This window comes from Prenolepis imparis, unplaced genomic scaffold (genome assembly GCF_030444845.1).
Source record: "Prenolepis imparis isolate NDT839.2.m4 unplaced genomic scaffold, iyPreImpa1.0 SCAF_4, whole genome shotgun sequence".
NCBI classification, from domain to species: Eukaryota; Metazoa; Arthropoda; class Insecta; order Hymenoptera; family Formicidae; genus Prenolepis; species Prenolepis imparis.
Genome location: NW_028141162.1, coordinates 16,011,754 through 16,035,260, shown reverse-complemented (window position 1 = coordinate 16,035,260; position 23,507 = coordinate 16,011,754). Strand labels below are relative to the sequence as shown.

General features: G+C 36.8%; 2 protein-coding genes across 4 annotated transcripts; one reads left to right on the top strand and one right to left on the bottom strand.

Moving 5' to 3' along the window:
- Window positions 1-589: 589 nt before the first annotated feature.
- Window positions 590-17,685, bottom strand: LOC145935393 (ATP-binding cassette sub-family G member 8). The gene is made up of 8 exons (XM_083036694.1): window positions 17,544-17,685; window positions 6,244-6,368; window positions 5,057-5,322; window positions 4,455-4,676; window positions 3,997-4,282; window positions 2,614-3,119; window positions 2,068-2,534; window positions 590-1,930 (listed from the first exon to the last, which is right to left on the bottom strand). Exons 2-8 carry the CDS (start codon window positions 6,354-6,356, stop codon window positions 1,334-1,336), a joined length of 2,457 nt encoding a protein of 818 aa, XP_082892820.1. The 5' UTR covers window positions 6,357-6,368; window positions 17,544-17,685; the 3' UTR covers window positions 590-1,333.
- On the top strand, window positions 17,547-23,365 carry LOC145935395 (ATP-binding cassette sub-family G member 5). 3 transcript variants are annotated; one of them, XM_083036701.1, is made up of 6 exons: window positions 17,547-17,687; window positions 20,528-20,785; window positions 21,117-21,692; window positions 21,899-22,118; window positions 22,234-22,448; window positions 22,698-23,365. In XM_083036701.1, the coding sequence occupies exons 2-6, from the start codon at window positions 20,590-20,592 to the stop codon at window positions 23,363-23,365; spliced, it is 1,875 nt and encodes a 624-aa protein (XP_082892827.1). In that variant the 5' UTR covers window positions 17,547-17,687; window positions 20,528-20,589. The 3 variants fall into 3 exon arrangements, with proteins under 3 accessions (XP_082892827.1, XP_082892828.1, XP_082892825.1); XM_083036702.1 differs by lacking the exon at window positions 17,547-17,687 and adding an exon at window positions 19,507-19,762; XM_083036699.1 differs by lacking the exon at window positions 17,547-17,687 and adding an exon at window positions 19,703-19,843.
- The last annotated feature ends 142 nt before the right edge of the window (window positions 23,366-23,507 follow it).

Here is a 23,507-nt window from a genome sequence, read left to right as displayed (position 1 = left end):
ATGTTTCGATAAAAATTAATAATTATATGACAGATATCTTTGGTATCGGCGGCAACAATCTCCAGATGGAGCCTACGAACGGAGACTTGCTAACTTTAAATCAGTTATCTATTGTTGAACCACTATCGAGGCTATCCGCTGGTAGCAAAATTCCCTGCAGAGTATTGATTTTATTATACCTATATTTTGCCAAAATATAGTGAGTCTAAAAAAATTTAGCTAATTAAAACAACCGAAGAGAATAAAGTTAAATCTTTTTTCACACATTATATATAATTTTTTAAATAAAACATATATAAATCTTTTCTTTTATAAATTTTCTTTTAAATTCTAAAAATTTTTATTTTTGATTATCTCTTAAAAAGAGATATTAAGAGATTATAATTTAAGACTCAAAATAAATTAATTGGATATAAATAATACTTACGCTGAAATAATAATATCATTACTGCAAATCTTTACTAATTTAAATTCGTAGAACGATGATGCAATTAAATTTCAAAACATGTATGGAATCAAAGAAACGGACAAATTATTCGTTTTATGAGAATATTTATTTAATACGATTACAATAATATGGTTAAGACAATATACAAAGTATTAAGCGTGTCTATTTATTGTATATAAACGGCGGGCTTCTATTATGGGATAAAGTAATGTCTCGTTATAAGTTTTGTACTTCATATATCGCCCGCGAGTCTACTCTGCGAGTCCCTAAAGTTTATTTCTTTAAAGAATCGCAATAGGGTAGACATTGAAGAAACTTTATTAAGTACGCAAAGTATGTAGATTCTATCGAGAGAGAAAAAGATAGAGAGAAAGAAGCATTATTAATTAATTTAATTCTGCTATAAAATTTGGTGAACAGAAAATCCAGATGACATTCGGTATCACCGATTCATTGAGATTTTAAATATCTCCCATTATACAAGAAAATTAACGTGATAAATTCCGTTTTTTCAATTTTTCGGAAATACGCTCCTAAAAATAAAAATTTGAATAAAGTCAAATCAAGCCGAAAATAATATTCAAGAAGAGAAAAACCTTATAGTTTTCGCAGAAACACTATTTATTTTAGCCATTTGGCACACTGAATTAGTAAGAGGCTATCTCAGAGAGCAAGTATTAAATTTAAAACATTTCGTTCGTCGTAAAAGAAATCATCTCCAAAGAAATCATCGCGCTCATCTCTGACATGTGATCTTCGACCTTCAAGAGAGAAAATAACCTTCTAGAAAATGACTTTGACGAGAACAGCTTTACGAGACGAAGATTGAAAAGTCCTTAGATCAACTCGCGAATTGCACCGTCTCGATTCTCGCGTAGCAGAGAATCAGGGCTTATTTGGAGCGCTTCTGGGCCTCTTCGGCGTCGCGTATTTGACGCACAGGAAGCCCAAAACGATCAGAAGAGTCGCGACTGCCACGCCTGTACCCAGCCACAACTCGCCTCGTACGTTTAACTTATCCAGACCGACCTCGCGAAGGGCTAGGGCGCCATCGGGTGGCTCGCAGGCCGCCTGGATGATGATGTCCTGTCGTTGGATCTGCTTGGGTCTGCAGTTGGCCAGCTTGCTCATGCTCTCGCTTCTGTACAGACGCGGAAGCAGGAGCGACAAGGACCACTGCATCGTGCTGATCCGCTGATACCACGACGGCAGATTGTCCAGGTGCAGGGTGACTCCGCCGGCCAGACTCATCTCGCCCACCACCAAGCCGGCGAACAGCGCCGCCAGATACGTAGACTTGCACACGTGCGCGAAGAAGGTGCAGATGAGATGCTGCAGCATCAGATACAGCAGACCGACGGCGAGATAGTTCCACAGCGACGTCAGGTTCTCGTCCGGCGCCAGATGTAGTCCTGACATGGCGTACGCCGGCGCCAGATATATCAGATAAATTACGCACCAGGACGATACGCTGCAGATGAGCTAAGAATAAGAAGCGACGTTATTTCTCGAAGCTTATAGTATATTTAAAAAAATTTTTTGATATATAAATCAATAATATCTTAAAAATTCTTTTTTATATCACAAATTGGGATTAGAGACATATTTTCTTATTTTACCTCTACGAGGATGTAAATAAATCTATTGTACAATCCATCCCTGATGTCTCTCTCTATGTTCGGCCTGGTGTTGGCTACGTCGCACATGGCCAGGAGGCTCAGAGGCCAGAAGAAGATGCCAAAGCTAGCGTAATGATAGCCTATTCTGTCTCTCAGATGTAGATTCGACTCGCTAGCAACGTCCCAGAATATTCCACCGAGTAAAATACTGAGCGACGCGGAGATTATGATTTTTCGCAGCAGTCGCGTCAACGTCCAAGGTTGACTGTAAATGAGCGTTCGCAATAATAGCGCGTAAATCTGCAGAAATATGTTGGGACCGGATCTCGAGGGCGGAAGTGCGCCGGGTGGACCAGGATCGCTGAGGGGAGGGAGCCTCGTCCTGGCTAATTCCGCGAGGTGATCTATCCTCTGCGAGGACTCCAGCATCGCTTCCGCCGATAAATCGTCCAGCGTCACTAAATCGACTGAAAGAAGAGCAATATTCAACATTATTCGTATGTCTCTATGACATTATTGTTATCAAAAATATTTTTTACTACGTACGATAGTAATCGGACGGATTCTTGAACGGGGGACAGGGAAACTCGGCGAGGGCGAAATATGGCAGCATGTCTCTCCTGAGCCCGGAATACATGATCCGACCACCGGAAGTGAGCGTGACCCTCGACACCATCGTCAGGATCTCGTACGTGGGCGGATGCAGGGTGAGAACGACGAGTCGCTGACCACGACTAGCCCACTGCCTCAGGTATTCGACCAAGAAGAAGGCGTCGAAGATGTCCAGACCGTGCGTGGGCCTGTCGAGGACGAGGATGTGCGAATCTTGTAACAATCGACAGGCTAAAGCCAGTCGTCGGGCCTCGGAGGTCGTCAGGGTGTTCACCAGACAGTGCTTGGTCGCCTCCAAGCCTAGCTCCTGCAGGACGGCTTCGGCTTCTAGCGTGGTGGTGTTTCGCCCGCCTCTCAGCAACATGTAGAAGTTGAGGGTCTGCTGAGCCGTCAGTCCAGGACTCAGACCACTCTCCGTTGGCAGATAAGCGACACGAGATCTGTTTAGATTTGCGATATTAACAATTGAAGCCTCTCTCTATGAAGAGAATATTATTTCGAATTGAATCTGTATGCACAGATACCCGGATAATTTAATATCTAAATTATCTAATTATCAATATGTATAATTATCGGACATCTCCAAAGAATCGAATTTGGATGTAAAAATAATTAGCAAGATTTATTGCAATTCTATAAAATGCTAATAAAATTAAAAAGTCGAGAATCGAATATTTTCATGCAAAATAAGAATTAATATATATTTTCAATACGTTTAACACTTTGTTGTGCAAATGATGCAAAACTGAGAAGTTACACGAGATTAATTATTAAACATTAAATAAAGGCAATAATAGCGGAAGCGACAATTGAAGCGATAATTGAATAATGAGCGCTGCTTGTTATTCAACTTATTATTCAACTATATGAAAATTTGCATCCTAATGCTCTCCTCACTAGTTATTACTTGCTAGTTATACCATGTTTCGCTAATGTCGGTTACCGTTATAGCCGTGGTTAACTAACAATCTTTCTCTTCTACCTGGATCATAGCCAGCGCTATGATCTAGAAAAAGAAAAGGGAGAATGAATCAGCCAAGCTACGGCTAACATGTTATTGAAACCAGAAATGCCATGAAAAATCTCTTATTCTTATTTACTTCCTTTACATGCATAACTATTTTATACGTTAACCGGTGCATTTTTTTATTGTACGAAATTAAAAAAAAAGAAACTAAAATTTACGGGGCAATAAAAACGAGGTGTTTCTTTCACGAAGTAACGTCTATCAATTGCGCAACGCGCTTAGTGACTCACTGCTGAGTACTACAGGAAAGCGTACGTATATGTACGTGCAGGAAGAAGATTAGAAAGTACCTCAGAGTACGTGCCGATACCGATCTTCCATTGAGCAGAATATCGCCTCTCTTTATACGTCTCCTGCCCGCGATCGTCTCGACGATCTGCGTGCCTTCTTTCTCGGTGGTCGCCATAATGGCCAGCAGCTCGGCTGCACCGGCCTCGAGGGTGATACCACGAAGAAACGGCAATCCGTCCGAGCCTGAAGCCTCCACACCTCGCAGCTGCAGGTGAGGATGCTGCAGACACGGCACGGGTCTCAATGGCAGCGTGTAACCTTCCGGTCCCAGGATACCTGGGTGTCCTGTAAAACGATCGCATATGACATTTAATTTTTTTTTTTAATTAAAGAAAGATTCCTCGTGATGATAGAATCTCCACGTCGATAAAAAATCGATTTAGAAAGAAACTAAGAATTTTAAAAGGCTTAGGATATATCTAGAGATCATAAAATCCTCTCTCTTTCTTTCTCGCACCATGCGTTATGTATCCAGGATCGATCGGCGCGATGCTGTGTCGTCGATTAGTCCTGATTGCACTTTGTAGAAGATTGGCCTCGCTGGCGCTCCTCAATCTCGGATGATCCCTCGCGACAGTTAATTGAGAGTGCGTTTGCTCTCTCGGGACCGCGTGAACGTGCCTAAAGTCCGGATCACTTCTGGCTGAACGCATAATTGATGTCGAATGCACCGGGACACCTGCATTTGAAATAAAATTTGTAAAAGAGCAATTATCGTTATCGTGAAACACTATATCATTTGAGCTTGATAAATTATAATATTTTTATATACATATAATATATTATTATCATATTTTATATTGTATAATATATAATAATGGGGGAAAATTAAAATAATTGTCTCTTTATATAATATTCAATGTTCATCTCAAATATTCTAAAAATATGATATTCATTAATAATAAATTAATTAAAAGATACAATAGAGAGAGAAAAATATATGAGGATTAATTTATATAAAAATAATAAATACATATACGTAGATATGTAGAAGAAAAGGTACCCAACTGTTAAATCTCATACTATATCCGCTCGCAGAATGAATGCATGCATGCATACCTGCGTGCGATACGCGTCGTCCTTCCTCGCTGGAATCGTAGCCGCTGGAGCCGTCGCGATTCCGCGAGCTGGGTGGCAAAACGCGCGGCAGACCGAATTTCAAGTAAGTGTAGGAATTGTTAGCAAGCGGACTCTTGGGTCCGTATCGCGGATGTCGCAGGATGCTTTGCACCGTGGAGTCGCGGAGCTGAAAATTCCCGTAAGGCAGCGGCGACTTCTCGGCCGAGCCGAGCGCGGAGTCCGTGAAGTCCGAGTTCAGGTTTTGCCTGACAGAACAGTAGAAATGCATATATATAATATATATATATATAACAAAGAATAATACGATTGTTCTTCGTAATTTATCAAAGATTCTCTGCTGCTTAATATTATATTCATTACATGGATATTTTTAATAATCCCTTTCTGAAAAAGGCATTTCTTTAAATTCGATTAATATTTTTGACAGTTATCAGCTGATTTCTGTCAAAAGATTTTAATCGCAGATAAGGCATTATAACATATTATTTACAACATATTACTATTTTAATTTTTATAACATATTATTATTTTAAATTTTAATTAGCAAATTAACGCTTTATTAATATTTTTGACAGAAATCAGCTGATTAAAGCGTTTGTTAATTAAATTTTAAAATAATATTATGTTATTAAAATTAAAATAATAATATATTTTAAATATTATGTTATAATTCCTTAAACTCGATTAATATTTTTGACAGTTATCAGCTGATTTCTGTCAAAAAATTTTAATCGCAGATAAGGCATTACAACATATTACTATTTTAATTTTTATCACCTATTATTATTTTAAATTTTAATTAGCAAATTAACGCTTTAATCAGCTGATTTCTGTCAAAAAATATTAATCAAGTTTGAACAAACTTTATACATATAAAAATATCATTCTTTTTTATATAAAATCGAGGAATGGTGCGCGCGTAGCGCGTTGTTCTAGTATTTTTTATAATATTTTTAATAATATTTTTAATATTAATGATGTCATATACAGTACGCTGTAAATGAACAAGCCCGACAAAGCGATTCATCCTTTCGCGTAGCGAGTAGCCTTAAAATAAAAAAAATCACCGTAGGCATTCGCTTTGGTGTTCCGCCTCCGGTGAGGCTCAAATTGGACGATGTACGACGCGGATTACACGTTTCCACTTTAAGTACAAGTGTGTTCACCTGTAAATCGACCATGCGTGCAAATCCTCGCTAGCTGGCGGCTCCAGTCCTCTAGTGTCCAGGGCTCCCGGCACCGAGTATCTTCTCTCCAGCTCCCAGGCTTCCGAGCCCATATTTTCCGGTGTCTGCGCAGATATCGTATAGATACGACCGTTAAATAGCCGTGAATTAATCTAAGAGAACGTTCGTTCATCTTATTTTATTATAATTAACACGCCTTAGCGCTATCGAAGGGGAAAGTCAGCAAAAAAAGCGCCATGTTCCACGAATTTTTCGTCAAAAATAAAAAATTAAAGTAATTTTATTCATTATTATTTTATCGTGGTTTTCTTGCAACAAGAATTAAAAAATTATAGCTCTATTATATATTATATTATATATTCTATTACAAGAGAGAATATGAATAATATATTTCTAAAATATCTTTTTCTAAATAACTTTTTGAGATTATTGTGCTTCTGCTTTTAAATGCAATCTCGTGAGATTTACCGTAAAATATCCTCGATAAAATTTTTACTATAATTTCCGTCATCGAAAAAAGAGTCGATATGTATATTCGATAAGGAGATGAATCCAATGGAAAATTTTTTACACGAAGGAAGACGTTCATACAACGAACGCTTTTCTCACGTGGAAAATCTTCGATAGACTCGGTGTGGGATTTATCGCTGTTGATCAAATTTATCGCGTAGCGAGTCGGGGAGGCTGTTATTAAATACAGGAAGGAATTCTCTTGCGTCGTGTACCTATTCGGCTCGTCCTGGCAGTCCTGCGGCCGGAACGACGACGATTTGCCTCACAAGCAAGAGCGCCGAAGCAATTTCAAAGGCGCGTCGATTATTCGCGCGGCTCCTTGGAATGCCTTGGAATTCTCAGCGATTATACACCGTGTCCGAGTAGAACCGCGTCCGTCACCGCGATTTCCTAACAAATTTATGCCCGCATTGTTCGAGAAAATCAAGAGACGAGCGAGATAAAGAGAAAGAAAGAGAGAAGGATTTTTTTGTAAAAAAAAAAAGAGAAAAGAAAAGAGAGACTTTGTAGTATAAAATTGCAATAAGGGTAGTCAATTGTAGGTTTCATCTTTTATCTACCATCCAGGAATGCTCCGTTTTCTTCCCCTTAAATTACAGTACAGCAACTTTTCGCGCAGAAGAAAGACGCGATATATATTTCTTCCCCTAGAAAGATTCGAAACTTTTTCAATAAGTTACACTACGCGTTCTTCCTGCAGATTCTTCCCACCGATGCGGTGGAAGGAGAAACTGAAGGTGGTGTCGTGACGGAGTTCCTGGCCGTTGGCGAACAAAGGAGTTCCTGGCCTCGTCGAATTTTATCGCGATGTAGCAAATTGTTCTTGCGTCCGCGCTCGATCGTCCATAAAGGAACTCCGCAGACTCCAAAGAACGCATCTGTATAATCTGTTAATCTCTATATGCTTGCTGCGAATCCCTGCATTGTTAAGTATCTACAAATTTTTTTTCTTTCCTTCTCATGCTATTTTTTTACATCTTAAATAATTTTACATCTTGATCAAATATTTTTCAAGCAATTTTCACCATTTTTTATTCAAAATAAGATTTTATTGCGACGTGACATCAGCTTGAGACTATATTACTTCAGAAAGCATTTACGTTCGCGAGTTTTACAAGGATACAGATGCAGTGTGGAACATATCAGCGCAGATATATATGAATTAGCGTCTGCGGTAATATTATAGCGTGTACGTATAACAGTACGTTTAATGAGGCAAATTACGAAAAGTGGCGCGAAATGTCAGGTGGCTGGTGCGGATTCTAAATCGGCCGCGAAGTTGATAAATTCTGGTCTTTTGCATCTCGTTTTTCTTTTAACTCGCGGCAGATCCTAGATCGATTACGAGAGACAAGCGAGTAATACTCGTTTTCTTGCATAATCTCGCACCGACGCACACTTAAGCGACGATAACTCGTTAGATGACGTTATTACGTTATTACGGACTTTCTCCGTACAAGGTCTCGCATCCGTAATCTGTCGCATCTCGCGTAACTGGATATTTTTTTCCTATCGTTAATAGCTTCCGGTTTTACGCAAAACACACTGAAACATCTAATACGTTTCAACTCTAATTCGTGCTTTATAAAGTTTTTAAAAAAACTGTGTGGCATGTTGCATTTTATTATTTTAGTCTCTTGTATTTTTTTATTTCATATTATTTTATTATTTTATCTTTATATATTTTTATTACAGCTTTTCTTATCGTAAATAGTTTCCATTTATTATTTTATTATTTTACCTTTATATATTTTTATTACCTACAGCTTTCCTTGTCGCTTTTTCGTATCATACCATAAATAGTTTCCGGTTTTACGCAAAGCAGGAAATGCATTTTCACCCAAGTTTATGCCTTTAAACATTTTTTTCTGTCATATAAGTTCATCTTCTTATTACTTGATTTTATATACCTTTACGCTTGTATTTTTACATTAATCTTTTAATGCATGATTTTTATCTCTTTCATTTTTATATTATTTTCCCTAGCACTTAATAAAACTTATCTTTATTACACTTTCTGCTTATAATTGCCGATATTTCTTAATTGCGTTTCCTGTTTACCGGGTTGCGATGCGCCGATAGGATCGCAAGCAGAGATTCATCACCGTTATCGGATTCTTTAGTGTTGTTGATGTAGCGCCAGGTAAAGGCACTCGTAAAGCCTCGTAAAGGTATCATCGGTACACTATTCACGTGAGGAGACGCGTGTATAAACGTCTGTCTCGAGAGGACGAGAGCAGCATCCCATTTAACGGTGGTGTTCGCGACCTAAAAACGCGGCACGCACCTGTTTCATCAGCTTTTAATGGCTTTTCGTCGCGCGAAGATCCGTTCCGTACCGGGTGGCCGAATAATAATAACGCCGAATAACATTCCCTCTCCCGTATAAAAGCATTATTATACGGCCCCGCGGGCGTGAAAATCGATTCGCGACGCGGAGAATAATTAGGAATCTCGTTTGTTACACGAACACTTTGATAATAAACTCTCCCTGCCCCTGTGGAGAGAATAGAGCATCAGCTAGCTCTCTCGCGCGCTTATTATAATTCCATCTTGATGAAACTTCTACAAGAATGGAGCAGCACGCACGAGTGGAAACGACCCGATTAAGGAGATCAAAGTTGTTAATCTCGGCGGTGCCAATTACAACGATCTCCATTATTCTCGAACTTGTGTAGTATATACTATACTTTGACAGTTATCAGCTGATTTCTGTCAAAAAAATTTAATCGCAGATAAGGCATTATAACATATTATTTACAACATTTTACTATTTTAATTTTTATAACCTATTATTATTTTTTTAATTTGCAAATCAACTGCTTAAAGCGTTAATTTGCTAATTAAATTTTAAAATAATAATATGTTTTAAATAAAATATTATAGTACTTTAAACTCAATTAATATTTTTTGACAGTTATCAGCTGATTTCTGTCAAAAAATATTAATCAAGTTTAAACTACATACTGTAGCATATCGGATATTCTGTATAGTTGCGTCGCTTTAAAATTTTGGGGCAAGTACTCTCTCGAGGATATCTTACCGCAAGTTTAGCAGAATCGCATATATATATCGAGGGACGTTAATCGGAAGACGAGATTAAATTAATTAGGGGCGTCTGTGAGAGAACCGGCTTCGGATATTTTATCTCTCTCCCTCTCGACGACGATGCAAATGGAACGTTACATCGAGCTACTTGCTTGAATCGCGGCAAGAAACACGTAGGTACATAAACCATCTGCTTCATTGCTACGATGACAGGTTTTAATTTATTCTTACGTATATTATAGCTCGCGGTATGCGTCTTTTCATTTCCAAGTTCCTTGCGAGCGCGAAAATGCATAGGGTGTCCAGCGAATATGCATCCAATCTTTATTGAATCATCATATAAGTCTGTAATATCGTTGGCGTAATGAAAATATTAACGATAAAAATCTTTCCCGCACATAATTAGACTGATTCTGTTAAAGTTGCGCGTAATTATATGTATACCGAGAAATTTATTACGGGATATTAAACATTCCAACACTTTGTTTTGCACGATTCGTTTTACGACGCGAGCTTTTAAGCGTCTATTTTACCGATCAAATATACCATTTATAAATATATTAGTAGGCTCCTTCAGGTATGTCGCTCATGTTGCTCATGACAGTTTAAAGATCCCCGTCAGCGCAGATGTTATATATTTATGTCGCCGAATGGAATGCACAGAATTATACATAATGATGTCTGTTTCGAAGCGAGCGGCTTCAAACAACATTCCGGATGATACAGACGAGGTACATTTCTAGTTGCCAGATGCTGATAGAATGACATTTTTTTTCTCCTCGTCCAGGAGTTTCCCGTTAGAAGTGACTCATCAGCGAGTCCCTTGTATGAAACTGAGCTGGCTCAGGAAATGTTCACTGTGAGTTGTACTCGCGCGTGAGAACCGACTAGGTTGAAATCGCTCCACCTTATCAAAAAGAAAAGTAACAGCGTCGAGAGTGCTGTTTGCTAAGGCTATGATTTTTAAAACGGAAATAAAGTATTATTTCGCCAGGCGACACACTTGTGTGCGACCTTTCAATCTTTGGGATAAATTTTGGAAGATGATTCTCGCCCAATCTCTTTTCTCGAGACGCTAAACGAATCTTCGTTCACAAGAAGCGAGTTTGAAAATAGTTAGAACGTCATGTCATATATGGCAAAGCAATGTGCGTCGAATTAATTCGCAAAAATAGCTGTGATATCTTCCGCGATGTCATCATAACAAGAACTTCGATGTAACACGTGTTCATCGATGAACTCATCGATCAATAGACCGACCGAAGTCTCTTCTCTTTATTACATACGTTTCTACTGTACATTTGTATACAGCTGGCATTTTTAACTGACAAGAAGTAACGGCATAATCTGTATTGTAATATCGAACTTTATACAACTTTTCAATCTACTAGAATTTTTTCTAGCAACTAGAAGCAAGAATGAAAAAATTATAATAGACGAACTAATAAGGAAGTAGAAGGATCGTTTCGCTAGAGTTTTGTAAAATGTCCAAGATATAAAATCAAGATTTTGTTAAGGCGTCAGATTTATGCTTATATGAAAAATATATAATCTAATTCAAGAGACAAATGCGACGACACGCGGAAGATAAAACGGTAAGAATAATAAACGATGAGAAATTATGCGTTTTCGCGCGTCAGAGCTGATGAAAGAGGGTCTCTGGACGCGGCATAAATCGTCGGTCGAGGTCGGGCGAGGAGATTTGAATTCTCCCCGGGGTCTCTTCGTGTCATTGCATTGAGCGAACGGGCTGTTTGAATAGCGCCTGTATTATCGTACCCGCATACGAAAGGAGGAAAAAGTCTGCGGGTATACATATATGTGTTTGTGCAAGCAAACGATCGTCTCGTCACGTCGCGTCGTCGCTTGCAACCGACAATAGACGTAGGTTCCTGCTGAGTCTGAATCCTTGCTTGATCTCACGATCGTGCGTGGAATGATTAACATTACGGATGGGAGACACATCGTGGACTCGGGACTAACATCTCTCATTAAAGGACGCCTCGGAAAAAGAGAGAAATCTTTCGCGATATATAGAAATACATATATCCTGCGCTTAATCTAAGATATTACGCTATTGAAGTCTCTGAGAAGCCGCATTTGATTATATTATTTTATACACCATGCCATATAAATTATAATAATATAATGGACAATAGCACGCGAGGTTGTAACTTTCTTGACCTAGGTGTGTCTCATAGAATTTTTTTTTTTTTTTTTTAAAGGTGAATTTTTTGACGTGGAAACCGGCTTGTCTCGCTGCTATTTCAATCGCGACTTTTTCAACGTTCAAACACCTCGGGCGCATAAAATGCGATATTCAATGTCTATGCGCACGTGGCTGTTACAAAGTATAATATATACCGATGTGGAACTGTATCAATGTATTTTTCAATTTGCGTAACACGGTGATTTTTACGGACGGTCCGATAAAACCGCCTCTCGCGCGGACGGCCCGGTTAACTGTTCATTTGCATATCCCGTTCCTGCAACAGTTGTATCGAGCGACGACCGTGTGATTTCGCGGTATGAATTCTCCATTAAAAGTTGTCCGATGTTGAATGACGTTTTTGCCGGCGTTTAATATCGTTTCCGCGCGAAAGGAAGAGAGAAGAAAAGTGCGCGCGATATAAATCCCGCGGCGATATTCGTAAAGGCCGGCGATGATACGCTCGGAAAAACGGGCCTTATAGCACGTTCGCGCAGCTGAGCATGTCAAAAGCAGGCGGAAAGTGACGTCCAACATCTTCGCCGGACGTGCGTTTGTGATTGCGCGCGATACCTATGGAAAAATCGCCGGTCGCGTGATCGCGCTTTTACGGCGATCGCGAATTCGCATCGCGATTCTGAATACGCGGTCACGCTGCTTAATATAATCGGGGGGGCAAGCGGTTGAAAACGAGAACGTTTTGCCAATGTTGGATGCAAATATCCCAACAATTTTTTCTCGAAAAAATGTTGTGTATTTTTCTACACAGAGAGAATTTTCTCTTAGAATTTACCCCGAAAATCATGGTAATCGTGGAACAATATGGTATAGAAAAAGTTTTATATGAGAATTTCTGTGATTAATATTTATCACAATAAAAATAATAATATCTATTACAATAAAATATAAAATATGTTTGATTAATTTTACTATGCAAAATTAATCAAACATGTTTTATATTTTATTGTGATATTATTATTTTTATTGTGATAAATATTAATCAAAGAAATTCTCATAAAATTCTTTCTGTATCTATGTAATATAAAATATTCTTCTATTTATACAATATAAAATATAATATTTTATTTATATAAATAATATTTTACTTATAAATTTAAATATTTATCAAAGGAAATGATAAAATAGTTCAGAAATATTTCAATATACAGAAATGTCGATACTTTTACAACAAACGACGATACATTTAACAACACATTGTGAAAATTGGAATCTCAGCAGCAGTAGAACTATCGTAGAATATTTTTATGACAATGTGTCTAAATAAAAAATAGGATGCAATGTTATGAGAAATGTCAAAACTGCACTTGCAAAAATTGTTTCGAGAAATAGCTTTAATTTAATCATTATTTTTATTTTTTCAGGAATTATTTTTAAAGTGTCTTTTCATCAGCGTTTAAATGTCCTTTCTCTATGAGTCTATTTCTTTATCTTCCTTAATGCAATTAAAGAAATCAGATTATTTTTATCAAGCCAATTTACTTTTGAACATTTATATATTTTATGATCTAAAAATTAAAATAATTGCAGTTGGTAAAAATTAAGATATTAATCTGGATTTATTGAATTATATTATTTTATAGCAGCACATCTAAATCTCTAAATCATTACTGCATCATCATGAAAAACTGAAATTTTAACTTTAATTTTTCAGGCTGCATTTATAGTTTTTAATCTTTTTGTATACGTCAGATATACGCGAAAATTGCAAGTTACGATCGCGGAATGTCTCTGCTATATATTTGGGAATTTCTTGACTCTCAACCGAGACAACGGAAGCGATATCTCGATTTCGTGATCTCTAGTCTCTACTGTGAGACTATCCCACGCACTGATTTCTATACCTACATGTGTACACCAGTCAACCGTGCACGCGTGTCCATGTACCTAAATAGAATGTACACCGTAGCCTAGATCGTACAGTGTTACAGGCATAATTATTATCCGCGCACGCAATAGGATTGTAGAAACCATGATGGAAAGTCTACGTTCCGAAAATCATCCCATCGAGATCCGCATATCGCGTGTATACAACGAAATTCTAACGTTTCGAAGTGCATTCATAATTAATTATCTCGATTAATTATACGTCATTAGTTCCGAGATTTCAATTTTAGGGAAAGAGAACATGTATTCTCCATGTATTTCCGCTTCTTTCATCTGCTATTAACGTGTCTTAATAAGAGGAATAAATTCAAGAAAAGTAACGTACAAAGTAATTGACGTTCAACGTTTAATTAATCGAATAATAAAATATCTCGATTTTGAAAAAAAAGAGAAACTTCAGTATATGGAATGAAATCAGAAAGATGATTTGTTGCAGTAGAAAAAAATATATATACCTTTATATTTCTCTCTAATATATATCTTTACTCTCTCTTATTATCTGACAATTACTTATATTATTATATTAATTAACTAAACAAAATAGATAATATTTTCCTTAATATCTCATCAATATAAATGCACACTATCGACCATAAAAATGCCGACAGTACTTTTACTACTTCATTATAAGCGATGATGAGCAACCATCGGACCGCAAAACTTCATCGGAGAATGCAGGATATAAGCGAGGTCAGTTGCTGTTAGATTTTTCAATATTCCACCGAGGCCTTCTCCCATTTTCCTCCCCCCCTATGAACAGAGAGAGGACGCAAACGGAGAGAGGAAACTAATTGAAATTGCAAATCACTCGAAGAATTGCATCGCGCTCCGAAGTGTCGGAAGTATCGGAGATGCACTCTCGTGTGCGCTCGTTAAAGTCACTCGGCGTGACTCTACGATTTCGCGGAGGGACGTTTGTCGTCGATTTATTTATATGTACTTCGACATATCCGCCCCGAAGTATCTAATCAAAGTGAACGGATTGAATTCTAACTCTTTTCCGTTTGCGGACTTGCGCTAATAAGGAAACGCGATTCGAGGAATGCGATGAAGGAAATGACGACTCGGATCGCTTTTGCTTTTTACTTGTGCGGAATAAAAATGCCTTGGGAATTATGAACAAAGATACTCGTATGTGAGATAACTAGAAGGGGATGTAAATAGTAGAAACCAGAGTCTTTGTTTTTCCGAGTTAATTGATTGCAAAATTAAATTACTTGGACAGAAATTTAATGTTAATGTTTAATTACCATTACTCCTTGCTTAATTGGTTTAAAAGTTAGAAACTCGAGAGAGAGACGATAGAGTATATATCTCACGCGAGGTTTTTGCTAATGAAAAAATAAAATTATAATTATATTTTCTATTATATATAAAATCTAGATTAATAGAACGTCCGACAGTTTCGGTATATTTTTTCCTCTTAAATTATATAAAGTTTATTATTATTTTTATTTTTTGTCCCTCTCCCTCTTCTCTCTCTCTCTCTCTCTCTCTCTCTCTTTATAAAATCCAAAAAAAGTTCTTAAACAATATTTCTCCGACGTAAATTGGGCGCTTTCAGCCTTCGTGATCTAATAATCCGTCCATTCTCATGAAAGTAAGACATTATCTTCGCATGTAACACAAGTAGAAATAGTGGTTTCACGCACACACATAATAGAAAATTGCGTTGCTACAGTTTAGAATATGGCGAAACGTGTGCTTTGTATGCATTTTGCAATAAGATTTTATTCCGCAATAAAAATTATTTATTTCACTACTCGTGGAAATGGTACTGGCAATTAAAATTAAACTATTCTTAAACTAAGTAATTTTATTAGTAATTATCAAGATGATAAAGAGTTAAAACATTATTTTTTTATATTATTTATTTATATTTTATATACTACTGTTTATATTAAATTTGATTTACATTATATTTATTTGTCATATTTGCCTATATTTATATTATATTTTATATATAGGTACATATATTATCTTTTTATTAATATAATAAATATTTATTAAAAGTAACTTTGTATTAGTAATTTGTAATTGTATTAATATTTTTTAAGTGACAGAAGAATTATAAGATAAGATACGCAAATGTCATGTGTTTATGTCGTCGCATTTTTAAGGACCACTTGTCGACTAGTGGGTCGCGCGTTCCGCTTCCTCGAGAAAAAAGCACGTATATTTGCAGCTTAACTTGCGCGGTATGCGAGCTTTTAATTTACGGTTCAACGATGAGGAAACCCGATTTTGCATAACGAGAAAGGCTCGCCGGTGAAAGCAACAGGTGATTAACAACCACACCGTTATTTCTTTTTTGAGGGCGGCTGGTTTGCTCCGGATTCTGGATAGTTTTATGCTATCTTTTCATTTTGGATAACCGTGACATTTTCCACATATTGCATAATCGAAATCACTACGTAATAATGTGCGTCATGTGCTAACAATTTTTCTTCATCATTGGCTTTTATCTTTTCAAAGTTATAAAATTTTAAATCTTAAAATTTGCCATTGAATTTTTCTCTCGCACGGAAAAAAAATTAGCTACCATAGCTAAATTTTAGCTGTCCCTATATTGCAACCTGAAATTTAGTTATCATGCCTAAATTTTAGCTATGGTAATTAATATTTTTTAGCTATAGTTTAACTATAGCTAAAAGAGAATTCTATAGCTAAAAAATATTAATTACCATAGCTAAAATTTAGGCATGATAACTAAATTTGAGGTTGCAATATAGGGACAACTAAAATTTAACCGTGATAGCTAACTTTTTTTTCTGTGGCGAGAGAAAAATTCAATGGCAAATTTTAAGATTTAAAATGTGAATGTACATGAATCTCGAAATATAGATTTGCCAGATATTCTTAAACGAAAAACTCAGGATCACTCTCTTCGAAATCTCAATTTCTCATAAATTATGTTATCAAATTAACTATTCGCAAATTATTTAACACTCGATTTACTATTGCTTTTAAAATTCTCGCTTTATTTCTAAAATATTTATCGCATTTTATTTTTAAATCCGACAGCCTAATTTAAGATTAAAATTTACATTTGAAGTTTGTATACTCATTTTTTGTGATCTTACGTATAATTTAAATTTTTAATTTATATTCAAAATTGTATATGTTATGCAAACGCGAGAACCAATTATACTTTTAAATATAAATATCCGTGAGATTCGAATATAAAATAGATAGATAATTTAAAATCGCAGAACATATATGATATTATATCACATATCAAATATTTTACATATCAAGAAGATAATAAAATATTTTCTACAATTCTATTCAAATCTAAATACGCAATGGAAGAGTTTTAATAAAAGCAAAATAAATTTTTTCTCGGTATACTTTCAATGTAAAATAAAACGAGTCTATTTTTTGGAATGTTGCTCCAAACCCTTTGCAACTATCGACAAAAATAAAAGAAATTCCTTTTTACTTGATCCAGGAATCTATCGAGTCCAATCAACATCACGGAAGGTATAGAGAGATTTGAGGAACAGGTACGAAAAAAATCGCGTGCACGACACGACGCGAGGATGAAAAGGGAAGAGAATAAAGAAGGAGGCTGCGCCGCATGATCCTCATAATAATGACTCACCGGCTATGTATTCGCGCTAGGCCTTCAACCTTGGAAGCTGGTCGAGTCACGACGGTGACGACGCTGCTGCCTTTTCTCCATGCCGGTCGTCGATCCTCCCGGTCGAGAGATGCACTTTTCGCAACAGGACGCACTTTCCGTGAGGTAACACAATCTCTCTCTCTCTCTTTCTTTTTCTCTTTCCTCTTCCTCGTCACCCGCGACTCCGCCGTCGTCGTCGAGATTATTCCCTATCCGAGAAAAGTCCTCTCCTTGGCTCCTGGCGATCGCGAAGCGCCGGGTATCGCGCGACTCGCCGGAGTCCTGTTCAGCCGCTGACGGACGGGTCCGTCGAGGCCCCCACGAGTTTTCTCCCCTCCGGGCCCCACGTACCCCACCGTCGGCTTTGCCAAGTTCGCAGTGGCGTGAACTCGCTTTTGGATCTTATTGTTAGATCACCACAATCACCTAGTGTGCAGATCTTTTGTATTTCGCTCATTTTACACGCACAAAGTGTGTTCAAAGTTCGATTAACAAATTTTAGAAGAGTATTTCAAGCTAGAAATAAGAGAAAATCGAATTAAAGTAAAATAATAATTAAAATAAATATATTAAAGTATCTTTGTTATATATTTTCTTTAATTAAGAATGGCGTAGATAATTTTCGGCAAGTCAAGTATAATAATTATTATACTTGAAAATCCCCTGATGTATTATCGTGAATATCCCGTAAAAAGACAATCTAATTCCGTTCAACATTTATTATTTCAGAGGTAGTAGCGTTTTCTTACAACACTAGAAGAACACAAGCGCGTACCATTTCTCAATTTTATACTAAAAAGATTGATATGTAAAGAAAAATAATATAACGTTTATTTAAACTTCATTAATCTTTTTTGACAGAAATCAGCTGATTAAATCATTAACTTGCAAATTAAATTAACGCTTTAATCAGCTGATTTCTGCCATGAAATATTAATAAAGTGTCAATTTGCTAATTAACTTTTGAAATAATAATATATTAAAAATAATAATATAGTAATACGTTGTCAAAAATATGTTATAATATCTTTTCCGTGAATAATATTTTTTGACAGAAATCAGCTGATAACTGTCAAAACTATTAATCCAGTTTAAAGTATTATAACATATTATTTAAGACATATTATTTTTACTTTTGTAACATATTATTAATACGTAAATTTAATTAACAAATAAACGCCTTAAATAGCTGATTTCTATATTAAAAAATAGTAAATCGTTAATTTGCTAATTTTAAAATAATATGTTAAAAATATTAAAATAGTGATATGTTGTAAATAATATGTTATAATACCTTATCCACGAATAATATTTTTTGACAGAAATCAGCTGATAACTGTCAAAACTATTAATCCAGTTTGAAGTATTATAACATATTATTATTTTAAAAATAATTATTATACTTGACTTGCCGAAAATTATCTACGCCATTCTTTCCTATATATACGGCATACATTTTTGCATACAGTATATAATTAAAATTCAGACTTTTTAAATTATTATCGAACAATTATATGATAAAGAAATGAGTAACATTTTAATTTCGCACATATTTAAAATATTTTGTATCTTGTCGCCTAAGTCAAACTTTCAAACAGTATTTGTATCTCATTTTTAACATGCTATATTTTAATTTACATCTTATAATGTTTTACAATTCACATAAAATTCATCTTTCACGCAGCCTTCCTGATTTGTAACTTCGTATAAGACTGTTGATTTATATTCAAATAAATTTATACAAAATATAAAATATATTTCGCATAAAGAATCCGAACAACGTCTCGCGCAAGATCCTCGGAAAATCTTTCTCATCTCGCGCTGCTTACGCCGATGCTCTCGGCCTGGGTCGGTCTCCCTTCTACCGCGCGAGTTCGCGTCGGAGAAGACATTCACCTCGAAGAGAGCCAACTCCCAGCCAGCTAGCCAGGTATCGTTATACCTGCGGCTACGCGTTTCCTGCGTCCCAGCCTCGCTCGAGCGAGTCACTTTTACGCTCGTGGCGCGGCGACCTCAGTACGCGTTGCAATTCGCACCGCGACAGCCGCTCGAGAGGACGCGTATATTCGCGTTATCGTTGACGTATTTTATCGAGATCTACCCATTTCGCAAAAAACTTTTCCGCGACAACTCGTCAGCGCGAGCGTCGCCTCTTTATTTAAGTGCACGCGACGTCCCCGAAGTCCGGACATGGTCAAGTACGCGATTGACGGATGGATCTAATGACAGTTCTGCTCCTTGGTGTTATTTGCAATTAATTGTTTCTAATATCCTGCGAAGTTTGTATCTCTTTTTGGTGATATTAATTTTATGTTGATTTTTATTTTTAATTTTTGCTCTAATCAATTTTTTACTATAATTAATTTATCATATTTTTGGCTTAATAAAATAAAGGAAAATCTATTAAATAATAAATTAAATAAATTGCAAAGAAAATGAAACTATTTATTATTATATGCCTTGATGATTAATTGACAAAGGAAAATGTACATGCGTTTTGTAATAATAAAATATGTAACCAGAATTATTTTTACAATAAATTACATACATAATTAAATACATTCGAAACGTTAAATATATTAATAACAATATTAAATTATATATTTGGCTAACATCTATCTGTATATATGTTTTAGAAAACCTAGAAATAATTCATATTTTATTACAATGATAACATTAATAATTATTTGTAATAGCAAAGATATGTAAAATATTAAATTTTAGAACATTAAAATTATATATGTATATTTACATAAAATTATATTATAATTTCGCTTATATAATTCGATTGAAATATTTTAAAATGTGTTTAAAATTGTTATCACGAATAATAATTAGAATCATATATTGTCACAAAATTATTTTTTTAATTGCACGAATTATTTAATTTTTCTTTATCAATTCGTATGATAAAATTTATTCTTTTGATAAAATTAATATATAAAATTGTATAATCTTTACAGCTCTGCAAGCGTTATCTCGAGGAATGTAATTGTGGGAACCGAACTTAATATTGATCCTCAAGATGATTCCATCCGATTGTATTCTGGATATATCCAACGTGTTTCATTCCACCTCTGTAATCATCGAAGGAAGTTGCATTAACAAATCCGAAGCCACCGCGGTACTCAGAGATGTATCAGCCCGTGTTCACGGCGGAGAAGTTTTAGCCATTCTAGGCTCGAAAGGTTCCGGCAAGCGAGCTCTCCTCGATGTTATCGGTGAATAATTCCAATCATTTTTTCTCTCAATATTATTGTGCCTTAACTCACAAAGTAATTTCCATTATTTATAATGTTTCACAAAAATTTGCAAGACATAGCGTATCAATTATAATGACTTTTCCACGATAATTTAATTAAAATTCACATATTATATTATGACTAATTCTTCTTATTTTATTTAGTAAGCATTTTTGCATAAAAATGTCATCATTTGAATTTTATCGAAGAGGAAAAAAATAGAATAACATTGTTAGTATCTATAACAAATCCAGCTTGTCTCAGAACTAGCTAAATCAAAGAACAAAACTCTTAAACTTATTTGTTTCAGCCGGAAGAGCGGAAGGCGAGACAAGAGGAAGGATCACCCTGAACAGCAATTTGCTAACTCCGGAGCTGTTTCGACGTCATGGAGGCTACGTGGCCCACAGATGTCATCTGCTACCAAGCCTGACGGTACGTCAAACTTTGACGTACGCCACGTGGCTGGGCAATCTGAACAATCGCGAGGCCCGGGTGCGACAGACTCTCGCCGATCTGGCGCTATCGCAGGTCGCCAACAGGTCGGTGAACGATCTCACCAGACCAGAGTATCGACGACTGATGCTGGGAGTGCAACTGGCCAAGGACCCGACCCTGCTGCTGCTGGACGAGCCGACCTGGGACACGGATCCGCTCAACACGTACCTCATCGTCTCGATGCTGTGGTCCTACGCCACCAGACGCGGCTCCATCGTCGTCCTCACCATGGAGACACCCAGATCCGACGTGCTGCCCTTCGTCAGTCGCGTGACGCTGTTGTGTCTAGGCGCCGTCGTCTACTCGGGACCTACCAGGAGCATGCTGGACTACTTCACCTACATCGGCTTTCCGTGTCCGGAATTGGAGAATCCTCTGATGTATTATCGTAAGTATCGCGTAGAAAGATAAATAATCTAATTCCGTTCAACAGTTATTATTTCGGAGATGTGTTTTTTTTTTTTTACAACATTTTTGATGCGGATTCTTGGACTTACAACGTTTTAAAAAACTGATTGATTCATTTAACAATCTGATGATATAAAAAATAATTTAGCTAATTTGATATGCTGAAAGACCCTTACGCTTTTTCAGTCTGCTTGTCGACCGTTGATCGCCGCTCCAGAGATCGCTTCTTGGAGTCGAATCAACAAATCTCGGGCCTGGTCGAGAAATTCAAGGTGGATGGAGTGCTTTATATGAAGGAAGCACCGCAGATATCGCACAGCATGAAAGACGTCCTGGGTATCATGCACAAGGGTCTAGGTCGCGGAATTAAGCCTGGATGTTTCTCGACTCTTTTGGCACTATATTTGTAAGTTTCTCGAAGGCGCAGTTTTAGAACATTTTGTAAAAATTTTGATGATTCGCTATTATACATATAAATGTATTATATAATATATAAATAATATATATATAATTACATTTAGACGAAGTATGGCGGCTACCTTCGCCTTGAATAGAACCGGCTTAGGACATTTCGCTGCTCGTCTGCTATTGCTGCCGTTTCTGGTTGCCCTGATGAGCATACTATACTCGCATTCGAGTCCTGTCCAGTCAAGAATATTTTTACAGACTGGCGGTTTGATTTTCAACGTCTTGACATTATTTTACGCGGCCGGGATAACCGTGACGTCACTTTTGTGTAAGTCGAAAGATAGATCAATTTAAACAGCGCAATCTATTTACCGAATCTCCGTTAATTTATTTTATAATATCCAATTTATTTACAAATTTTCAATTCCCTTGATTTCAAGGATATATTTTTAAAATATTTTTTGTTCGCGAAAATTGCTACGCGAAAATATAAAACTTTCATTCATAATCGAAATGCATATTAAAGCGAATCTTCTAATCTCTACGTTCAATTAATATTAAAGATTGATATATGTAGTTCCAGGTTTCCGCGCGAGATATTATCAAGAGAAGCGAGAGGGTCTCTACGGTGGAGCGATGTTTCTGACAGCGTACACTATGCTAAGTCTTCCGCTGAGCTTCATATCGACTCTGATAACTATCGGAATTCTGGTTCCGATTCTCGAGCTGGACCTGTCCTCGTGGGCGTACGCTTCCGGCATTCTGTGGTCCAGTTACGTAGCGGCCGAGCAAGTGACAGTAGCCGTGCTAATGGTGGTTGGTCGCCCTTTAACCGGTGCGATCACGGTGCTGTACACGACTCTGTTGTCCTTGGTAATCGCGTCCGGAGCGATTCGTAGCCTGAAGAATCTGCCCTATTGGCTGGCGATGGTGTCCACGGCGCTACCGACCAGATATGCCTCTCTGGCGCTGAATCAGCTGGTCGTCGACACGCCTCTTCTGTCAAATCTGCCCTATAACGAGAGCTTTGCCTGTCCTGGTTCTACCGAGCTCTGCAGGTATCCCGACGGCAAGACTTATCTGATAGAACGCTTCACCAGGGAGGGCGAGAATATATCCGAGGTATTGAACGTGGATCTGAATCTACTGATCTCCTTAGCGTTCGCTGTCGGTCTCATTATACTAAATAGTGTCTTGTATCTGTTGCCGCTACCCGCTAGAGTGAAGGCTAAATTTAGAGAATAATATTGTATTGCATTGACAAGTGGATACTCATATTATTAAATTTATTTAGAGCTGAATGATTCTAATTTCAATTTTACAATGTATATAAAATTGTAAATAACAAAAATTAAGATTAATATCGTACGATCGAGAGAGAAACGCG